Source organism: Mastigoproctus giganteus, chromosome 8 (assembly GCF_048544385.1).
Source record: "Mastigoproctus giganteus isolate SK-2022 chromosome 8, ASM4854438v1, whole genome shotgun sequence".
NCBI classification, from domain to species: Eukaryota; Metazoa; Arthropoda; class Arachnida; order Uropygi; family Thelyphonidae; genus Mastigoproctus; species Mastigoproctus giganteus.
The window spans coordinates 140,717,200-140,738,546 of NC_143582.1; the positions used below are offsets into that span (position 1 = coordinate 140,717,200).

At 37.8% G+C, this 21,347-nt stretch overlaps 1 protein-coding gene across 1 annotated transcript in view; it reads right to left on the reverse strand.

Annotated features, from left to right (window-relative positions):
• The window catches only part of Cad87A (cadherin 87A), a 778,434-nt gene that overhangs the window by 623,322 nt on the left and 133,765 nt on the right, over positions 1–21,347 (reverse strand). Inside the window, exon 6 of the mRNA XM_090378948.1 lies at positions 1,557–1,646. Coding sequence (XP_090235074.1) covers positions 1,557–1,646 — 90 coding nt within the window. The remainder of the gene's footprint in view (positions 1–1,556; positions 1,647–21,347) is intronic.

Below are 21,347 nucleotides of genomic sequence, written 5' to 3' on the forward strand. Positions count from 1 at the left end.
TTAGCTACCTGAGCAGGATCATCAACAGTTGACCCATCGATATCAAGTGGACCAATCTGATTCATTCCCTTCCTTCTAGAGTTTACATAAATAAAGAACTCTTTTCTGTTTTTCTTTGCATCCTTTGCCAAAGATTTCTCGCAGTAGTAGTAGTAGTAGTAGTAGTGGCATGTGATGCAAGAAAGCAAATGTATGAGCTTATGCAGCATCAGCCAAAAAAAAAAAAATCACACCATTCCCTCCAAATGCCTGTCCAGTTCCTCCTTAAATTTATTCAACCTATCAACTTCCACAACGACAGATGGAAGTTTGTTCCAGCAATTAACCACCCGCTGGCTAAAGGCAAATTTCTGCACATCTAATCTACCTCTCCTGTACTTAAAGTGGAATGATGTATTTCATTCAGTGTTTTGGCTCTGAATGTCATTATATTGGCAATTAGGGGAAATGCCGGGAGGATACAGGGATGGATAGGATATATGATGATGAAATATGGCAGGCTTTATGGGACTGCTCTACAGTTGTAGCAAATTACTGGAGGAGCTGCATCATTTGAATCCAGTGTTGTCCAGATTTTTGGGAAAGAATGTATGTGGCAACATCACAAATGGTTAGAAAGTATGCTGATTATAAATATGAATACACTATGAATAGAGTGGAGGAGCTTCTATGCATCCTGCATGGGAAACAATAATATTATAATGTTGCCCCGTGATGGAACATCAGAAGCAGACTTGATAGGAAGGAGGGGAGAGTGGAGTGGAATAGAGGGACAGTATTTAAAGAGTATCAGGCTGTAGAAGTTTTAAAACACTACTCTACAAGACTACTTGGGTCACTGAAAGCTTTAATGCTCAGTTTTATGCCAGTGCATTGTGTCTTATTTTGTATTGTTTCATTGTAATGTGGTATGTGAAAGTGATTGCTTTAGTAAACTTTTTAGTTTCTGTCATGTTATTTCAGTTGCAGTAACATAACCAAGATATTCAAGCAATGAATATGTATAATCATCTGAATTTTGAGGCCTTGTTCAAATACTGTTCTCAGACTAGTGATAGTCCTCTAGAAGTTTTTTTCCCAACCTTTTTTTTCAGATACAGACTAACTTTATATTTTAAGCAGAAACCACACCCATGTTTATATTTGTGGTAGAGGCCACACACCACAAAAAATATTTAACTACACATGCAAATATATTAATAACTATTTTTGAAATAGAATGATATGTACTTAACATATGTAGTATACGTTAGGTTGTTATACGCATACCTATATCTCTCATCACTATTAATAGGACTGTTGCCTATTGCAAAAAAAAAAAAAAAAAGAAAAAAAACTTTTGTCTAATTAATTAAAAAACTTATTATCTTATTGTCAAGTCCCATCCACTTTTCATAAGTTTACATGGCCCAAGAAGTCCACATATCACAGGTTGGGAAATACAGTTCTAGAAGGCTCCCAGAGTATTAAGTGCACTGGAAACGAATTTATTCAATCACTATATTGTAAGAGTAAATATTTAAAGTTTCTAACTTTACAATATAACTAACAGTTACCTCATTAACACTTGTTTCATAAGGTGTATTTTCAAACTGGGGCACATTATCATTCTCATCCAAAACAATAACAGTGACTGGAACTTTTACCTACAGGAAAACATTTACATTTTTTATAAGCAAAATATAAACATTGATATACATATAGTGCCTTAAAAGGTAGATTTTACTTTCCTAGTATAATCGCCATTATCACATAACTTTTGTATTCTAAGCAAAAACAATTTTATTAACAGACAGCGATTGCTGGAGTTTTCATCAAGCAGCCTAGACATACGACTGTAATGCTATGTTATTTCAAATTAGTAAAGAGGAAGAATACATGGTTATTCATCCTAAAGAATTAATTATGAAATAGCTATAATTTAGTTATTACTTTAGTTATAATTATAAATACTCATACCATATGATACAATTAAGATATTTATTGAAATTTTAAAATAAAATTGATATTATCTCAATATATACACTTAATGCAAACTGATAATGTTTTAAGATTTAATCAAATCTCAACTTAGGCCTACAAAAGGGTTTACAAGAATACTGGTATCAGAGATTACAAGATTATAAGAAACTAATAAATGAAGAACTGGTTCCCTTCATACCCCCACCCCCATAACTGTGATTTAACTTTAGACTAACACAATCTCTCCATCCTTAACCACAATCGTCAAATAATGGTCACACTCTCACCTAAGGCTTACAAATACCAAGATCCCATAATCCTGGTAATTTTTTTCCAGTATTCAAATACCAGTATTGAAACAAAAATACCAGTTTTTCGGTACTAATTTAAAAAGAAATAATCGTTTATATTTATTCCATAAGGGTTAGAAAATCACCTTTATGTGATTTTATAACTTTAGTCTTATAACCTTATAAGATTTTATAACCACCAACCAAAAATTATAAATATTTACAAAGGTATATTGCAGTAGAATTTGGCAAATAAATTATCATGCATTAGATTCCAAGATTCATTGGAAAGGTCTGCCCATGCTTGAAAGCTTTTTTCAGTTGAGATTTTTTGTGCAGAAAGCTTTATTTTTTTATTAATTTCTGTGAGGATGAATTTAATTTATTATCTGTGGCTATATCTACACCACCTATAAAGTTAGCTGTAGATGCACTATGCCACAAAGAAGCAAATCATTCAACTGCAGATTAGCATTTTAGCATTAGCATTAGTAGAGGCATTTGAGGCAAGAAAGCAAGCTTATGCAGCATCAGCCAAAAAAAAAAAAAAAAAAACCCCACTTCTACTTCACCCCTCTGTTCGTTCCAAATACCTGTCCAGCTGAGCCTTAAACTTATTTAGGCTATCAACCTCCACCACAAGGGATGGAAGTCTGTTCCACCAACCAACCACCCGCTGGCTAAAGGCAAATTTCCTCACGTCTATCCTACATCTGTCTTTCCTCAATTTGAATTTATGCCCTCTCAGGTGATTTTTCTGAGCTAGAGGAAGAATCCCATCAGCATTGAGCATGTTTAAACCATTCAAGGCTTTATACACCTCTATCAGATCACCTCGCTGGTGCCTAGTCTCCAGACACTGTAATTTGCAAAACTTAAGCCTTTCTTCGTAAGAGCACCCCTTTGTTCCATTCATTAATCTTGTTGCCCTTTTTTGTACTCGTTCCAGCAGCTCTACATCCTTCTTGAAATGAGGCCTCCAGACCTGTATACAGTACTCTAGGTGTGGCCTGACCATTGCCTTATACAATGGAATAGTCATAAAATTTATGATAAAAACTCTGCAATCAAAATTCTGAAATAGCTAGAGAAATGGATACAGAATTTAACTCTGTATTTCACAGAGGCATACAAATTTATCACAGGTTCTTCAGAATTTGCAAAGTGGAACACAATATGATAGCAAATTATTTAGTATTAGTAATGGCTATACGGTGCAAGAAAGCCTAAGGCTTATGCTGCATCAGCCAAAAAAAGAAGAGTAAAATAATAATAAAAAAAATTAAATAATAATAAATGATTAATAAATAATAAAAGAAAAGCAAACAAAACCTATGCATTTTCCTCCTCCCGTAAGTAACTATCCAGCTGACCTTTGAATTTTCCCAAACTATCAGCCTCAGCCACCCATGCAATCCAGTCTAAACTTCTCCCCCGTAACTTGAATTTATGGCCCCTAGTTTTAGAATAATTTATAACCATGAAAATTTCATTCTCATTCACTTTACTTTCGCTGCTCAGAGCCTTAAACACCTCAATCAAGTCTCCTCTCAGGTGCCTAGTTTCCAAGTTGTGCAACCCACATATTCAAAGTCATTGTATGGACACCCTTTTGCCGATCTCACCAAGCGAGTTACCAGTCTTGGGACCCTTTCAAGAAGCATGATGTTGTTTTTTGTAGGTGCAGTTTCCATACTTGAACACAGAATTCCAAGTGAGGTCTAACAATAGTACAATGAAAGGACAGATTTCGTGAGATACCTGGTTCCTGGGAAACATGATGCTGTCACCACTCTCACTAGGGACGAACCCACCGCTTCGCAGGTAGATAGGTACACCACATTCACATAGACGGTAATTCGATGTCAATATGGATAAATGTCGTGAGTTAACCGACTTTGAAAGAGGGATGACAGTGGGTGCCCAATGCATGGGTCACTCTATTGCGGAGGTGGTACAGAAATTGCACTATCCCCATTCGACAGTATCAAGAATGTATCGGGAATACACTATTTCTGGTATAAGACCTCATTGTGGATAGTACTATGGGCAGAGAAAGGTGATGGATGCAAGTGGCCATTGAAGTCTGTCTCACACTGTTTCAGCCAACTGGAGAACGAGAGTGACAAATCACTGCCGCCTTCAATGAGGGAGGTGCCAGAAACAACTCCAACAACCCCATCAGGTGATCATTAGCCGTAATAGGCTATGGGAACCATTGACCCATCAGAGTCCCATTGCTAGCTCCATGACACAGGACTCTATACCTCAACTGGATGAAAAAACATCAGCACTGGACCTTGAATGATTACAGGTAGGTCTCCTGGTCCAATGAATCCTGTTTCCAGTTATTTTGAGAGGACAAGAGAGTGCATATCTGGCGGAAACTGCACAAAGATATGAACCTGTCATGTCAGCAAAGAAAGTTCAGGCAGATGGACGGTCAGTAATGGTCTAGGGAGTGTTCAACTGGAACATGTTGGGACCTCTGGTATGCCTGGATGCATCTTTGAACAGTCTAGGTTAAGTGTCCATCCTTGCAGACCATCTGCATCTGTTCATGGTCATCGTGAACCACAGGTCAATTCACCTCCAACAGACAATGTGCCTCCCCACAGAGCTGTAGTGACTAGAACATGGTTCGAAGAGCATTCTGCAAATTTTACCACCATGGAATGGCCTCCCCATTCACCGGACATGAATCCTGAGAAGCAACTTTGGGATGCTGTGGAAGGGTCCGTTCGAGCTTTGGATCCTCCACCCATGAATGCGATGGAATTATGGACAGCTGTGCAGCAAGGATGGATGGAAATACCCGTGGAACGCTTTCATGAACTAATGGACTCAATGCCTCACTGTTTGACTGCCCTTATCGGGGCAAAAGGTGGGTCTACCCATTACTAGGTAGGTATCCCATGATTTCTATTCAATCAGTGTGTAATGGTATTAAGACATCCTTAACTGACGTTACCAAGTGTATAAGTTATTTTGGAGTTACTGTTCCCCAGGTGTAAAACCTAGCATTTTGCTGAATTAAAGCATAGCTGCCACTTTTCTGGCCATCCCCGAAGTCTATCTAGGTCACTCTGAAGACATTTCTTGCTGCTGATCATTAACTACTCAGGTTGGAATCACAGGGAAAATCCTTAGATGGATATCAAAGGCAGATATTGTTGGGATATCAGAGACGTGGTGTCACACAGATATAAGGAATGCGGAACTGGAATTTGGGGAATACAATGTGTATAGAAAGGATAGACAGGACAGGAGGGGAGGAGGGGTTATGCTATTAGTTAAGAAACACAAAGTCCAAGGAAGTGAAGCCAGTCGACATTGATGGACAGGGCAGTGTCGAGTCAGTTTGGTGTGACATAAGCATAGGGAAATCAAAATTGAGAGTAGGAGTGTGCTATAGGCCTAATGACTCTGATGAGTATAATAAGATATTGTACAGGGAAATAGAGTGGGACAGTAAATCAGAGAGTCTTATAATGGGGCATTTTAATTTCCCAGATATTGACTGGAATTTGTGGATTGGTCACTCGCACACTAGCAAGGCTTTTGTGGATTTATTGGATGATTGTTTTCTACATTAGCATGTTCGTGAGGCAACAAGAGGGAGCAATACTCTTGATCTGATTATCAGTAGTGATTCTTCATGCATTAAGAATCTGCAGATAAATGAACCACTAGGTGGCAGTGATCACAGTGTGTTGAAGTGGGATTTACTCAAGGAGGTAACTACCATCAGAGGTAAAGGGAAGGGTTTTTGTTTTCGTAAAGGCGACTATGATGGTCTGAGACAGTATTTAAATTCTATACAGTGGGACCAACTGATGATGTTACCAACAGCAAACTCAAAATGGGAAGCATTCAAGGAACTAATCTTGGAGGCTACCAGGCTTTACATACCAACTAAGAAATATTGTTCAAGGTTTAGGCCTAAATGGTTGTCAGATGAACTAATGAGACATGTGGCAGAGAAGAAAAATGCATGGGATACATACAAATTAATGGGTGACATGGAAGCCTATGATAGATAAAGTTGGTCTGTAACCAAGTCACAAAGGAGATTAGGCAGGCAAAGGCAGACTACGAAAAATCCTTGGCAAAGGATGCAAAGAAAAACAGAAAAGAGTTCTTTACCTATTTAAACTCAAGAAGGAAAGGGATGAATCAGATTGGTCCACTGGATATTGATGGTTCAACAGTTGAGGATCCTGCTCAGGTGGCTAACAATCTAAACGTGTATTTTGCATCTACATTCACGCATGAGGAGTTATTCAGGAAGGAGAATGATGTAGGTAAAGTAAACATTGGCAGTAAGCTGGATGATTTTGTGATAACTGAGAGGAAAGTGGAGGAGAGATTGTTGAGGATAAACATAAAAAAGGCACCTGAGGTGGATGGGATCTATCCAGTTATATTAAAGGAGGCAGCAAAGGAAGTAAGCAAATCCCTAGCCATAATTATGAGACTTCTTTGGACTCAGGGGAGGTACCCATAGACTGGAGATGTGCAAATGTAACCCCAATTCACAAAGGAGAATCAAAGGCTGACACAAGTAATTATAGACCTGTTAGTTTAACTTCTGTTCCAGGTAAATTAATGGAGGCACTGGTTAAAGAAGCACTGCAGGATCATCTAGACAAGAATTCAGTTATAGCTCACACGCAGCATGGTTTTGTTAAGGGCAGGTCTTGCCTGACCAATTTGATTGGATACTATGATGTAGTCACAAAAGAACTGGATGCAGGGAATAACTTTGATATTATATATTTGGATCTTAGAAAGGCTTTTGATACTGTTGCACATGGAAGACTGCTGCACAAATTGGAGCAGTGTGGCATTGGAGTCAAATTGCTGCTATGGATAAGGGGATGGTTGAGTGGCAGAAGACAGAGAGTGGTAATCAATGGACACTGCTCAACGTGGACTAATGTTATTAGTGGAGATCCTCAGGGTCAGTGTTGGGTCCGTTGTTGTTTTCGGTGTTTATGAATGATATTGATGATGGGATATCAAGTTTAATGTCCAAGTTTGCAGATGATACAAATGTTGGCAGGGTTGTTAAGGACACTACTGATGCTATGCTGCTGCAACAGGATCTGGAAAGGTTGAACAGATGGGCTGAGAGGTGGCAAATGAAGTTTAACATTGACAAATGTAAAGTACTACATATGGGAAACAGTAACCCCAGAGCAACATACCAACTCTGCGGTACTACACTGACAGTGGTGGAGAATGAAAAGGACCTGGGGGTAATTGTGCAGGCAGATATGAAGTTCTCTGAGCAGTGCAGATGAGCTGCAAGAGTAGCTCATGGTGTCTTGTCAATGATATACAGGAATTTTTCTAGCAGGAAAAAGGAGGTGATTATTCCCTTGTATAAGGCAATGGTTAGACCACATCTTGAGTACTGTATACAGGTCTGGAGGCCTCATTTCAAGAAGGATGTAGAGCTGCTGGAACGGGTACAGAGAAGGGCAACAAGATTAGTGAATGGAACAAAGGGTTGCTCTTACGAAGAAAGGCTTAAGTTTTGCAAATTACAGAGTCTGGAGACTAGGCACCGGCGAGGTGATCTGATAGAGGTGTATAAGGCTTTGAATGGTTTGAGCATGCTCAATGCCAATGGGATTCTTCATCTTGCTCAAAATAATCACCTCAGAGGGCATAAATTCAAACTGAGGAAGGATGGATGTCGGATAGATGTGCGGAAATTTGCCTTTGGCCAGCGGGTGGTTGGTTGGTTGGTTGGTGGAACTGACTTCCGTCACTTGTTGTTGAAGTTGATAGCCTAAACAAATGTAAGGCTCAACTGGACAGGTATTTCGAACGAACGGAGGGGTGAAATGGGAGTGGTGTGTTTTTTTGTTTTTTTTGGCTGATGCTGAATAAGCTTGCTTTTTTGCATCATATGCCTCTACTAATGCTAATGCTAACACGACTTTCTCATTACAAAATCATGCTGTGTATCCTTCAGAATTACATTTCTATCTAAATGATCATGAATTCTACCTTTGATCACTGCCTTCGTGATTTTCCCTACTACTGAAATTAGACTGGCCGGTCGATAATTTCCCATTACACTCTTAGAGCCATCTTTACGTATTGGCGACACACTGGCACTTTTCCAATCGAATGGAATCTCTCATGAGTCCAGTGATGCTCTCATAATTAGCCTTAATCGTTCAATGTATTCACTTGCAGCCTCACTTGAATAGAGTACAGTTAGTCCTCGTATAACACATATTTACACTACACAAATTCGATCATACACTATTTATAAATAGGAGAACAATATCATATATAACATGAACCGAATTCGCTTAAGCACGATTCGCCTTTGTGTTTACAAGAAATGGCAGTTGAACGCAGAATCACTCCAACTGAAAGCAACACGATAGGAATGAAGAGAAGATTCTGAAAATGTATTTATGTTTTTTATATCAGTGAAGGGGAAACACATTTCACCATAATAACATAAAAACCCACACAATTCCAGCTATTGGTATCATCGCAAATGCAATTAGGTCAAGTTTACTACCAGTTTATAACAGATTCCACTAGCAGAAACGCAACTGCAAATTGTTTTTATTATTTTATGGTAGTAACCCCCAGAAATGTGCTTTAGTAAAATGTGAGCTAGTGAGGTGTTAATAGTGTGTCTCTGCCTTTATGGTGTTGTTTATTCAGTTGCTACATGCACGCAGCTTTGTTTGTGTATCAAGCGTGCCTCCTCATTTTGTAATTGTGCTTTATTCCCTAAAAATCAGTAAAACACTTAAAAGGTGTGAAAAGGAAGCGTCCTCATGAAGACACTATATATGTGTCCATATATGTCAATTAATAATTGACATATATGGACAGTGCAATGTTGAGTCAGTTTGGAGTGACATAAGCACTGGGAAAGCAAAAATGACGGTAAGAGTTTGTTTTAGGCCTAATGACTCTGTTACGTACAATGAAGAATTATACAGAGAAATAGAGAGGGCTAGTAAATCAGTGTGTCTTATAATGGTGGATTTTAAATTCCCAGATATAGAGGCGCCTCCGTAGCCAGGTGGGCAGAAGCAGCAGTGCATAGCACATGCTTCTTGATTAGACTGGGGGTCGAGCCCGTGACCACCAAATACAGAGGATGTGGAAAGGTCAGGGAATGACCACCGCATATCCCCGGAGCAATATGGCCTTAGTTGCTAATGCTCCTAAAAACCAAATAACAACAACCCAGATATAGACTGGAACTTGTGGGTTGGTTACGCGCACACTAGCAAGGCTTTTGTGAATTTATTGGACAATTGTTTTCTGCAGCAGCATGTTAGACAGGCAACAAGAGGGAGTAATACTCTTGATGTGATTATCAGCAGTGATTATTCGTGCATTAAGAATTTGCAGATTAGTGAACCACAAGGAGGCAGTGTACTGTAAGGAGGCAGTACTGTAGGGTCACAGTACTCCACACTCTAATATTTAACCCCAGGGGCTCCCATCTGGTGAGTATGGGCTTGGCACACCCAGGGTCCTCAGCTGGATATCATCATTCTTCTCTTTCTTGGTGATTCCCTTCTACCTCTTTCTCTCTCTCTTTCTCTCTCTCTCTCTCTCTCTCTCTCTCTCTCTCTCTCTCTCTCTCAGGGTATTTCAGAAATTTTTTTTTGGCTGGTGCAGCATAAGCCTCAGGCTTCCTTGCACCACATGGCTAATAATAATAATAATAATAATAATTGACACTACGGATTCAGAGAGAAAAAGAGTTAAAAATTCTTACCCAGGAAAATTTGTAGCGGCATCATACTAACGTTTATGGCCAAAATCACACCGGCCTCCATCATCTTCTGGCCTCAGGTCCACCAAGGTTTCCCCTGATAATGCTTATAGCCAGTCTGCTTCTGTTGATAGAGGAAAAAATATGAAATTGTGAGAAACATTTTGAGCGAAATGAAAGACCATGTAATATTGCACATCCTATAGGCCTAAATGAGGCAACTCCAAGAATTAGAAAATGCAGAGAAAATAAAAACAACTTTCATAGCAGGAACAACTCAAAGTGTAACAAAATCCATTACATCAAGACACAAAGAATTGGAAGAGATGGAACGGCTGTCATCTGTTTGGATAGATCAAACAAAGAACAAGTTTGTTTACAAAAGCATTAGCAATATGCTTTTGATATGAGGTTGATAGCAATATGAGGTTGATAGCCTAAATAAGTTTAAGGCTCAGCTGGACAGGTATTTTGAACGAACAGAGGGGTGAAGTGGAAGTGGGTTTTTTTTTTTTTTTTTTTGGCTGATGCTGCATAAGCTTGCTTTCTTGCATCAAATGTCTCTACTAATGCTAATGCTAATATTTTATTACGTAATAGTCGTAATAAAATACATATTTTATTTTGCATTGCACAAGGGATTCTAGGAACACAACTATTGTGCTTTATGAGAACTGACTGTATATGCCATTACTTCCAGGAGCCTTACTCTCCTGTAGGCGCGAGAGTTTTTTCATTAAATAATCATGTGAAATTTCAATGTCATTAATTACATATTTCTCAATAGCATCATCCAGCATAGAATCTGAAACGGTGATTGATTGATTTTGATTTTTTGTGGCGCAAAAACAGCAAGGTTATAGTGCGGCATTGAAAGATTAAAATTCAAAAAAGATTAGACTGGTTACTTTTAAAAAGGTTACTTCGTCTAAAGTTGCATATATATACAGACATATCAATACATAAAATCAGTACAATGATAAAAGCAAATTGTATATTTCATATGAGTGTATACATATTGATCAATTTTAAAAATTTAAAAACTGCTGACACATTGTCATTGTCATTTAAAATCTGACTGAGTGTATATGGCTCAGTCAGATGGGTAAAAGAGCTAAAACGAGCATTTATAAAACTGGTACAATCGGATAAAATGTGTTGGACGGATAAAACGGTGTCGCATTGCTCGCACATAGGAGAGTCATCAGCCCTCCCGAAACGGTGTTCTCTGCCACTAATCAAATATGTACTAAAATTAGATCCAGTTTAAACGATAACGCTATTGACTGCTTATGTTTCTGAAGAGCTCACTTTATTTGGGCAAGTAGTATGGATGCTTAAACATAACTAAACTTTGTAGTAACAATATGTATTTTTTTTTTTTTTAGAATAACTTTATTTTTAATAATATTTTTCAGAATATTTATTATTGCAATAAAAGTTTGATTTAAAACATGAATTCAAGTAATTATAGTACTTGTTTCTTCCTTACTTTATTGCGCCTAAATATCATCAAAATTTATTGAAAAAAATTTTTGTTTTTGGAGTGCTGGTATTAATACCGATACCCTGGTTTCATAAATTAAAAATACCAAAATACCAGTGTTAAGATTTTGACCAGTATTGTGAGCCCTAATCTCACAGTCATGCAGTCATGGTGACCACTGGTATTTTATAGTCACAACAATTAAATGAGATTTTGTTAGGGTCAACCTACCAAGTGTATACAATGAGGTTACCTTAGGACAAAAAAAAATCAAAGCAACTTAAAGAAAATCAGTTTTATTAATTCTAAAAAAATTACTGCTTACAGCATAAAAAATTCATAACATTTTTGTATGTACTTAAATCTAATTATTTTTTTAAAAAAACTATGATTTGCAAAAGTTAAATGACCCAAAAACAACACAATAAAATCATAAATTTTTTAAAATACACAAGAGTTAACAAAAATCATATCAACTTGTCAAAAATCATGCTTACAGTTTTTACAGAGTTTTGACAAACATTCAAGACACATTGGCTTATGGTATAAAAACACAGATGGATAGTTTTTCTTTTAATTCTTGATGAGCAAGTCTAGCATGTTTTGCATTTTTCTAGTTACCTGAGACAGTTCATCAAGAATCACCAGCGTTCTTTGACTAGTAGAGCATAAGTTACATGTTAGTTGTAAATTTATCCTCTTTTTTTTTCAAGTTGAGTTCATATTAGTTGATCTGCAAGTTGCTCCTATAAAGTCTCTTTTTTCAAGTCTTGGAATATCTTTGTATAACTAATGAAGAACATGAGGATTTATGCTGCTAATATCAAATAGTTGACAGAATATTGCCATTGGCCATCCCTGAATACAATTTGTTACATGTTTAGCACACTTTTCATCATGCACGCCAATGCCTCCTTTTGTTATGTTGTAGAAGGCAATTATCTCTGGTTTTCCAGTATCATCATCAAATGACTGAATGATGCATAGAAGATACCAGGATAACTGCCTTGTTTCTTTTAGACACAAGAAAAACAAGTGTTGTACTTTGAGTAAAACCAAACATAGTCAGTCTAACTTTTCTATTTCTGTTGGGAAAAAAAAAATTGAGTAATTTCTCACTATTTATTATTATTTTTTAATTGTAACAACATATATTAGTCCTTTATGTTTCAGTTTTTCCACTAATTTAATAGATGTAAACCAACGGTTTACATTCTGAAACGGTCTGTATTCTGAATTGTTTGTGTCAGTCCTATTACAGCTTGTGCAGGCTTTGGCAATTTCGTTTCCTCATTGGTCATGCCAATTCCATAGGAGTTTTTACAATAACGGTTTTGAGTGTCAGTCATGCACACAAGTTTTAGGCCACTTTTTTTTTTTAATGCTATTTTATACAGTGATTTTCCAATCTAATCACAAAAAATTTGAACAAATTTTTTTTACAGATGGAAGTGCATGTGAAACCTGCACATGAGGTTTATTTCGCATGCACATTTAATATTGGCATTTGCCTCTAAATAAAGCAAGCATTTCATCAATACACATAAATGCACCAGGGGAATACACAGTTTGAGAATTAGTAACCAACTTATCAAAATCTTCAGAAACTGGAGCTATAAATTCTTCTTGTCACCTTACTGCTTGACTGATGGGATTATCAAAATGTAAACAAATCGATAAAATGACAAATCTATTTTTGCTCATAATGCAAAGGAAGGTTTCACATGCACTTCTACCTGTAGAAAAAATTTGTTCAAATTTTTTGTGATTAGATTGGAAAATCACTGTATAAAATAGCATTCCAATAAAGGCTTTTAGTTCATCCATCTCCAAATGTTTTAGTCTTTTCTTTTCTTTTCTTCTTTTTATATTTGGCTCTTGCATTTTGTATTTTGACATCAGTCCACTGTAATATAACTTAGTCAAATAATATAACCCTCGAAGAAATTAATACGAGGGATCCATCAAGCTCTCAGCTGCCCAGCTCAACAGCAGAGCTCACTCCTGTGCATCAGGCAACACAGAGGCAATCTCCAAGGCAGAATGCTCTGGCCTCACAGGAACTAGTTATTGTTGGTGACTCTATTGTCATGAAGATGGGAAATATAAAGTTGGACATCTATATAATGAAATCAATTGTTCCCTTGAAAAAATTCGTTATACAGAAATTTCGTTATAAAGAAATATGACCTTTTCAACAATGAAAAATACTGTAAGTTCAAAAATATAGTAAAAGATGGGAATGAATAAATTTTCTAATATTTTAAAACAATTTATTAATACATGCATATTAAGAAATGACTACTTACATGATGCCCACAATATATTAGTACACATTTAAGAATTATGTTGAAAAATATTAGGTTTTGTTGTACACTGGATTCTATTGTACACTGTTCATAAAAATGTTCACATTTGTTTAAACTTGAAACACTCAGTATATTTTCTTCCCACTGTAGGCCTCGATGCAAAGGTTTGATATTGCCCTCATTTTCATGCAACTCATCATCGATATTGTCACTAGTTCTTTAAATACCCTCCGAAATGTTGAAGTCACTTGGATATTCAGCTTCTATGACATCATTATCAACTCCTAAAAATATGTCAAGAACAATTTCTCCACTGATCAAACCTTGCTTGGAACTCTTCCCAAGATTGCTCAATATTTTCTAGTAGTTCATCTCTCTCATCTCTGTTAATTAGCATTTTAGCAACACTTGCTTTTGCAACACAATTTTTAATCTTTGTTTCTGTCGCATCTTGACTCCACACTTTTACCAACTCTGATATGCACATCCACAAATCAATAACAGAATGCATACTTTGACTGGTTTCTATTCACAGTATAATTTTTATCAGCATGCACCTTCGGTAGTGCATTTTCAAATTCTTCGTAATGCCTTGGTCCATTGGCTGCAGTTAAGATGAATTATTCAGAAGGAAGAAAACGAGCTTCAGATTTGTAAGATTCAAAATTACTGAGTGACAGTGGGCAAGGCAGTTGTCATCAATCAACATGATTTTTCTGTTTTCTTTTGTCATGTTTTTCTTTCAAAATTTAAAATGCACTAAAAAATTTCGCTTGTCATTCATGGTTTTTTGTTGTAGTTGTAATCCAACTCTAATGACTTTACTCCTTTGAAACATTGGGGTTATTTACTTTTGCCTATTACCAAAATCTTCGGTTTTTCATTACCAGCCATATTTGCAACCAAGAGTGTAATTCTCTCCTTACTATTTTTACCACCTAAATATTTATCACCTTTAAAAGTCAGTGTCTTGTTCAGCAAACTTTTAAAAAATAGATATGTTTCATCAAACTGAACATGTCTTTGGACTCATAGTCCTCCATAATTTTTTTTCAAAACTTTTTCTTTCCAATGGGTATAGTCTTCTTCAATTGCAACTCCACTTTAATCAGAAATAACTTTTTCAAGTAAGCCATGACACTCTTTAAATTTATCCAGCCAACCAGAACTGGTTTGGAATGTTTTGTGCCCCAGAAAAGATGCATACTCTATAGCCTTTTCTTTTATTAATAGCCCTGATGTCGGCATGTTTTGGTCTCGAATCAACTTCATCCACTTAAAAACTACTTCATCTACATCTTCCCAAAGGCATAATTTCGCACATGTCTAGCATCAAAAAAAGTAACCAAATAATAAAATAAAATTTTTATTTTATTTTTGACAATGATATCTCTTGATGTTTGAGTATAATGTAAAAATAGTAATATTAATATTTAAAACCATTTAGTATATAGTTTTTCATTTTTCACAAAACTTCAAAAAAGAGGTTAAATAAAGAGTGAACAAATCATCAAGGGTGTTTAAATTAAAAGGGTAACTGTTTTACACATTTCATATTTTGTTTATCATACTACAAATAGAGAAAAATACAGCTACCTGCTGATTCTGCAAATCACTCTAAAAATAGAACTTATGCAGTTTCCGGGATGACCATTGCACCTTCTTTTTGTCCCAATGGCACATCTCATATTACAATATATTAGCAAAAAAACATACTGAAAATTACATACTATGACACCAACTACCATAATTCCATGAAGTCCTGAAAATCCACAAGCTGAATATATTCCTACTTCAGATCTCCCACATATAAACTGGTGAATTCTACTCAGAAGTGTTTAAGTTTTTCATGGATTTTGGCTGATATATTATGAATTTGTGTAAGGTGGATTGAAAACTTACAGTATATTCAAGATTAGAACTGTACTCAGCATTTCAGATGTGTGCAAATGTTTGTATCTTTACCAAAGAATATGAAAGTAGCACTAATTTTTCTTACTAGTTGAACATCTAGAAATGCTTCTTTGATGGGATATCTTTATACATAACATATGAATATAAAGAGTACCTTCTTGAATATTTACATGGCTTGTCTACGTTAATGAAATTAATATTAGAGGTTGAGCTATATTGGGATATGTCATTCCTTGATGTGCTGACATCCAAGGATGATTAACATTTGAATAGGTCAATATATGAGAAAGTTGTGTGTGTGTGTGTGTGTGTGTGTGTGTGTGTGTGTGTGTGTGTGTGTGTGTGTGTGTGTGTGTGTGTGTGAATTTACAAACTGCACATACTGCCAATCAACAGCATATAGAGATAACACAGCATGTACTTTTAACAGACAGCCTGTTCACGTTGTAGTGATGTATGAGACGAAGGATGGGAAGCTGTCAGAATCAGAGTCAATCAAACACTTGTGGTTACCCAGAGAATCCTTAGGGAGGGGGTGAAGTTTTGCAGGAGCAGGCAGTGGACACTGATCCACCCTCTTTCCAAACAGGGAGTGCCACTGTAGACAAAAGGAGTAGGGTAATATATAGCACACAATTCTAGAATTGTGATGCAAGCTGTCGATAAGGCAAAGGAAAGGTTAAAGGAGCATCTACAAAACCATGCTATTACTATTCACAGATCTGAATTGACAGATTCAATAGTAGACATGCACTTTTGACAGAAGGATCATTAGGTTAATCCTTCCCCATCATACAGATGCTGTGAGTAACCAGCAGTCACTGTTGATTTAAAGCTCTCCATATCCACAATACACAGCTCAACATCAGAGATGGGGGAGAGAAGAATCCACTTGATCTTGAAGATCTTATTGTTTGAAAGTGATTTTTCAATGTTGGAGAATGGAAGGAGATCTTTAACAATGGAAGCAGCAAATAATTTCCATGCGTGCCAAACAGGCTGTTTTAGGATATGCCACACAGATATATGGTTTCTGCAAAAGGCCATGCAGTTCAAGGCTGTTAAAGGATATCACCATCAAAAGCCATACTTACATTATTGTGACTCAGGTTTTAATTATATATTACGAATTTTAATATACATATACTTTAATTTATACATAATAATAAGAAAATTCTTTATTCACAAAATTGCACAAGTACACAATTCCAGTTACAGGAATCTAACAATCTAACTGGAGACTTTATATACCTTACATTGAAAACTGCTAATATATAGAAAACTACACAGAATACATAGAAAGTCCATAGAACACTATTAAAACATTGCTTTCTCCAACATGAAATTAACTTAAACAGATTTTAATTATAGATAATTACATTTAGAACTGATTATTCTGATTCATCTATCCTACAACCGTCTTTCCTCAATTTGAATTTATGCCCTCTCAGGCGATTATTCTGAGCAAGAGGAAGAATCCCATCCGCATTGGGCATGCTGAAACCATTCAAGGCTTTATACACCTCAATCAGATCACCTCGCAGGTGCCTAGTCTCTAGACACTGTAATTTGCAAAACTTAAGCCTTTCTTTGTAAGAGCAACCCTTTGTTCCATTCACTAATCTTGTAATGCAGCATTCCCTGTGATTTCAAGTGTTGCTCTAGTGTCTGCTCCTACGATCAGGACTAAATCATCAGCAAAGGTCAGGAGTAAAACCACACCCAGATCCATTACCAGGAACTCATCCAAGACAATGGACCAGAGAAAGAGTCCTAGGACCAAGCCCTAGTGGATGTATCTGTGCAGCAGTTGATATTTGTTGACAACCTGGACTCTTCGATTATTGAGGTATGTCCACAGATAATTGTATAGGTTGCTGGGGACATTTGCCCTCCTGAGCCTACATAGCATGCTGGGCCACCATAGGCGGTCAAAAGCCCCGGCAAAGTCCACCATGATTGCTAGACAATATTTCAAGGTTTGTTGCATGGCCTGGTTGGTTAAGCAATGTATGGCATCTTCAGTGCAGAACCCTAGTTTGAAGCCAAATTGAACTGGTGAGGCAAGTTGCTGTTCTGTGTAGAGGGGGGGGGGGAGCTTAAAAGGAGCAAGGAGTCATTCAAGTAGTTTAGCTAATACAGAAAGGAGAGCTATTGGTCTGTAGGAGGCAGGGTTTTGTGGGTTCTTGTTAAGGCTTTTCAAGATCAGTCTCAGGGAGGCGGTCTTCCAACCTCAGGGAAAACTCTTTGCATGAGACACCTGTTGAATAGACTTAGCAGCATATTTGGGCAGGCTTTGACAAATTTCTTAACCACATCCACCTTGAGGGGGTCGGTACCTGGCATCTTACCCTCCTTAGTCTTGGCGAGGGCCAGGTTCATCTCCATCAGGGTGAGAGGGAGTATGATGGTTTCCGGGTGGTAGGCTTGGTTGTCGTCTATGATTTTTTGTTGTTCTTGGGTAATTGCAGTAAGCTCATTTGGATAAATATAGTCAAGGATATTTTGGATGAAGTCATCCCAGGAGCATGTAAACGTTACATTTGGTTTCTGTGTGGTGTCAACTACCTCACCTCTTGGGAGCTGATTTGTAACAATTTTGAAAACAATGCCCCAAGGGTGATCGTTCCCAGTGGTGGCTGATGGCAAGTGAATATGGACTTGCACTATTTTCCTCTGTAGTCCAAATCACTGGACCACAGATCAAAATCAATTTCGGTGGAGCTCAGTGCACCGATGATGCTGTTGAGAAAGTGCCGACTGAAGGGCGAGAGCTTCTGCAGGTTTGAGCAGAGCATTGGAGGGTGTCTGAGAGTTCTACCCAGGATTCTCCAGCCCAAATTTCCCAGATGTTAATGAAGTTGTGAACAGCGGCACACACACACTGAGTGCCACTGTGAGCTTTCACACATATGCCAAGTGCTGGGCTGAAGTGTAGCTTAGAAGATTTTTACAGAGCTGTGATTTTGATGTCATATAAGGAAGGTGGCTAAGAGGAAGAGCAGGCGCATGTATACTTGCGTGTACACCAATGCTAGAAGTTTAGTAAATAAATTTGATGAATTTGAGGTATTGCTCAAAACATCAAAGGCAGATATTGTAGGGATTTCAGAGACGTGGTGTCACACAGATATAAGGAATGCAGAACTGGAATTTGGGGAGTACAACGTCTACAGAAAGGATAGACTGGACAGGAAGGGAGGAGGGGTTATGCTATTAGTTAAGAAACACATAAAATCCAAGGAAGTGAAGCCAGTCGACATCGCTGGACAGTGCAGTGTCAAGTCAGTTTGGTGTGACATAAGCATTGGGAGATCAAAATTGAGGGTAGGAGTGTGCTATAGGCCTAATGACTCTGATGAGTATAATAAGAAACTGTACAGAGAAATAGAGTGGGCCAGTAAATCAGAGAGCCTTATAATGGAGGGTTTTAATTTCCCAGATATTGACTGGAATTTGTGGGCTGGTCACTCACACACTAGCAAGGCTTTTGTGGATTTATTGGATGATTGTTTTCTACATCAGCATGTTAGGGAGGCAACTAGAGGGAGTAATACTCTTGATTTGATTATCAGCAGTGATTCTTCATGCATTAAGAATCTGCAGATAAATGAACCACTAGGTGGCAGTGATCACAGTGTGCTGAAGTGGGATTTACTCAAAGAGGTAACTACCATTAGGGGTAAAGGGAAGGGTTATTGCTTTCGTAAAGGCAACTACGATGGACTGAGACAGTATTTAAATTCTATACAGTGGGACCAACTGATGATGTTACCAACAGCAAATGCAAAATGGAAAGCATTCAAAGAACTTATCTTGGAAGCTACTAGGCTTTACATACCAACTAAGAAATATTGTTCAAGGTTTAGGCCTAAATGGATGTCAGATGAACTGATGAGGCATATACTATGATTTTTAGTGTTTCTCACCAACCATGGAATAAAACGAAAGATGAAAAACCCAAATTTTTAAAATATTTAATATTTACAATAAATTTATTTACAAACAAAATACCATATTACTGATAGTAATTTTAAAATAAGACAACTGTGATATACAGGATAACAAAATACCGAATTTAAAATCCAATAAAATATACTAGGTTAAAAGCGCTAAAATACTAACTGAAGCTTTCAAAGGCTTCTGCCTTCTTTCTTCTTAGGCGCCTCCGTAGCCAGGTGGGAAGGAGCAGCAGTGCGTAGCACACGCTTCTTGATTAGACCGGGGTTCGAGCCCGTCACCACCAAATACGGAGGATGCGGAAAGGTTAAGGAATGACCACCGCATATCCTGGAGCAATATGGCCTTAGTTGCTAATGCTCCTAAAAACCAAACAACAAACAACAACCTTCTTTCTCAACAGTGTAATTTCAATTTGCGGTGCATCATTAAATACCAGCAGGTTCACGGTGCGTCTCACGTGAACGTGTACTGTTCCCGTCAGAACCGGAAGTGGCTTGGGAGCGTTTCAGGCAAAAACGTTCATCATCTCCAAGGATTACCACCTCAAAGAGGGGATGAATGCGTGTGCCCCTATCTCTATTTATATTTTTCTCAGTAGAACTAATTCGCAAGCTCTCAAGCCACTTGCGGTCCCAAAATCTATGCGCCCGATCAGTGATGACCGCTTCATCTGGGGAGATTTGATGTTGCTTCTCCCAGAAATTTTCAGCTACGGCGGATTTACTACGGGGGAGCACACAAATGCTCTGGGGGAGCATTTGTGTGCTCCCCCAGATGATCTTTGAGACGCCGTTTTGTTTCTCCCACATAACACTCCCCACATTCCGGGCATTTAATACTGTATACGACCCCACTTATATTTTCATTTAAGACAGGGTCCTTTACCTGTGACACGACTGTGTGCAGCTTCCTGCCTGGGAGCTGCACACAACATGTCTGGTAATTCCTTAATACGCGAGCTAAACGCTCGGATAAACCCGGATAGTAGGGAATGTATGCGGTGGCTATTGGCATGAAGGACTCACTTCTACTCTGCCCTCCACTAATGTATTTCTCTATGATCCTCCGGGGGTAGCCACACTTCAAAAGATCCGCCGTAACACGTTCATACTCCAAGTTTCTATCCTCTGAGGTACTACAATGGGATTTTGCCCTATCCACTAATGCTCTTACTACACTGTTCCTGTGATAATTAGTCTGCGCTGAGTTGTAGATGAATATTGGCCCCTGCACATAGATTTTCTAAATACTTTTGTTTTCAAATGCTGGCCTTCTCTACAAATCAGCACATCCAGGAACGGCAACCCCCCCCCCCCTTCCTCTACCTCAGAGGTGAATTGTATGAACGGGGAGAAGCTGTTAAGAAAATTCAACGTATCATCCTAACTCCCTTCCCGAATAACTGAAAACATATCATCAACATACCTTTTCCACGGACGCATAGAGAGAACTGTAGGGTTAAATAGTCTGGACTCGAGCTCCTCCATCGCTAAATTAGCTATGATGGCACTGATTGGGGAGCCCATAGCTGCACCGTTAACCTGCTTGTACATGGTGTTATTAAACACCATGGTAATACTCGAAAGACATAACTCTATTCCTTTACATATGTCCTCTAAGTTTAGTTGCGTCCTATTGTTCAAGGTGGTGTC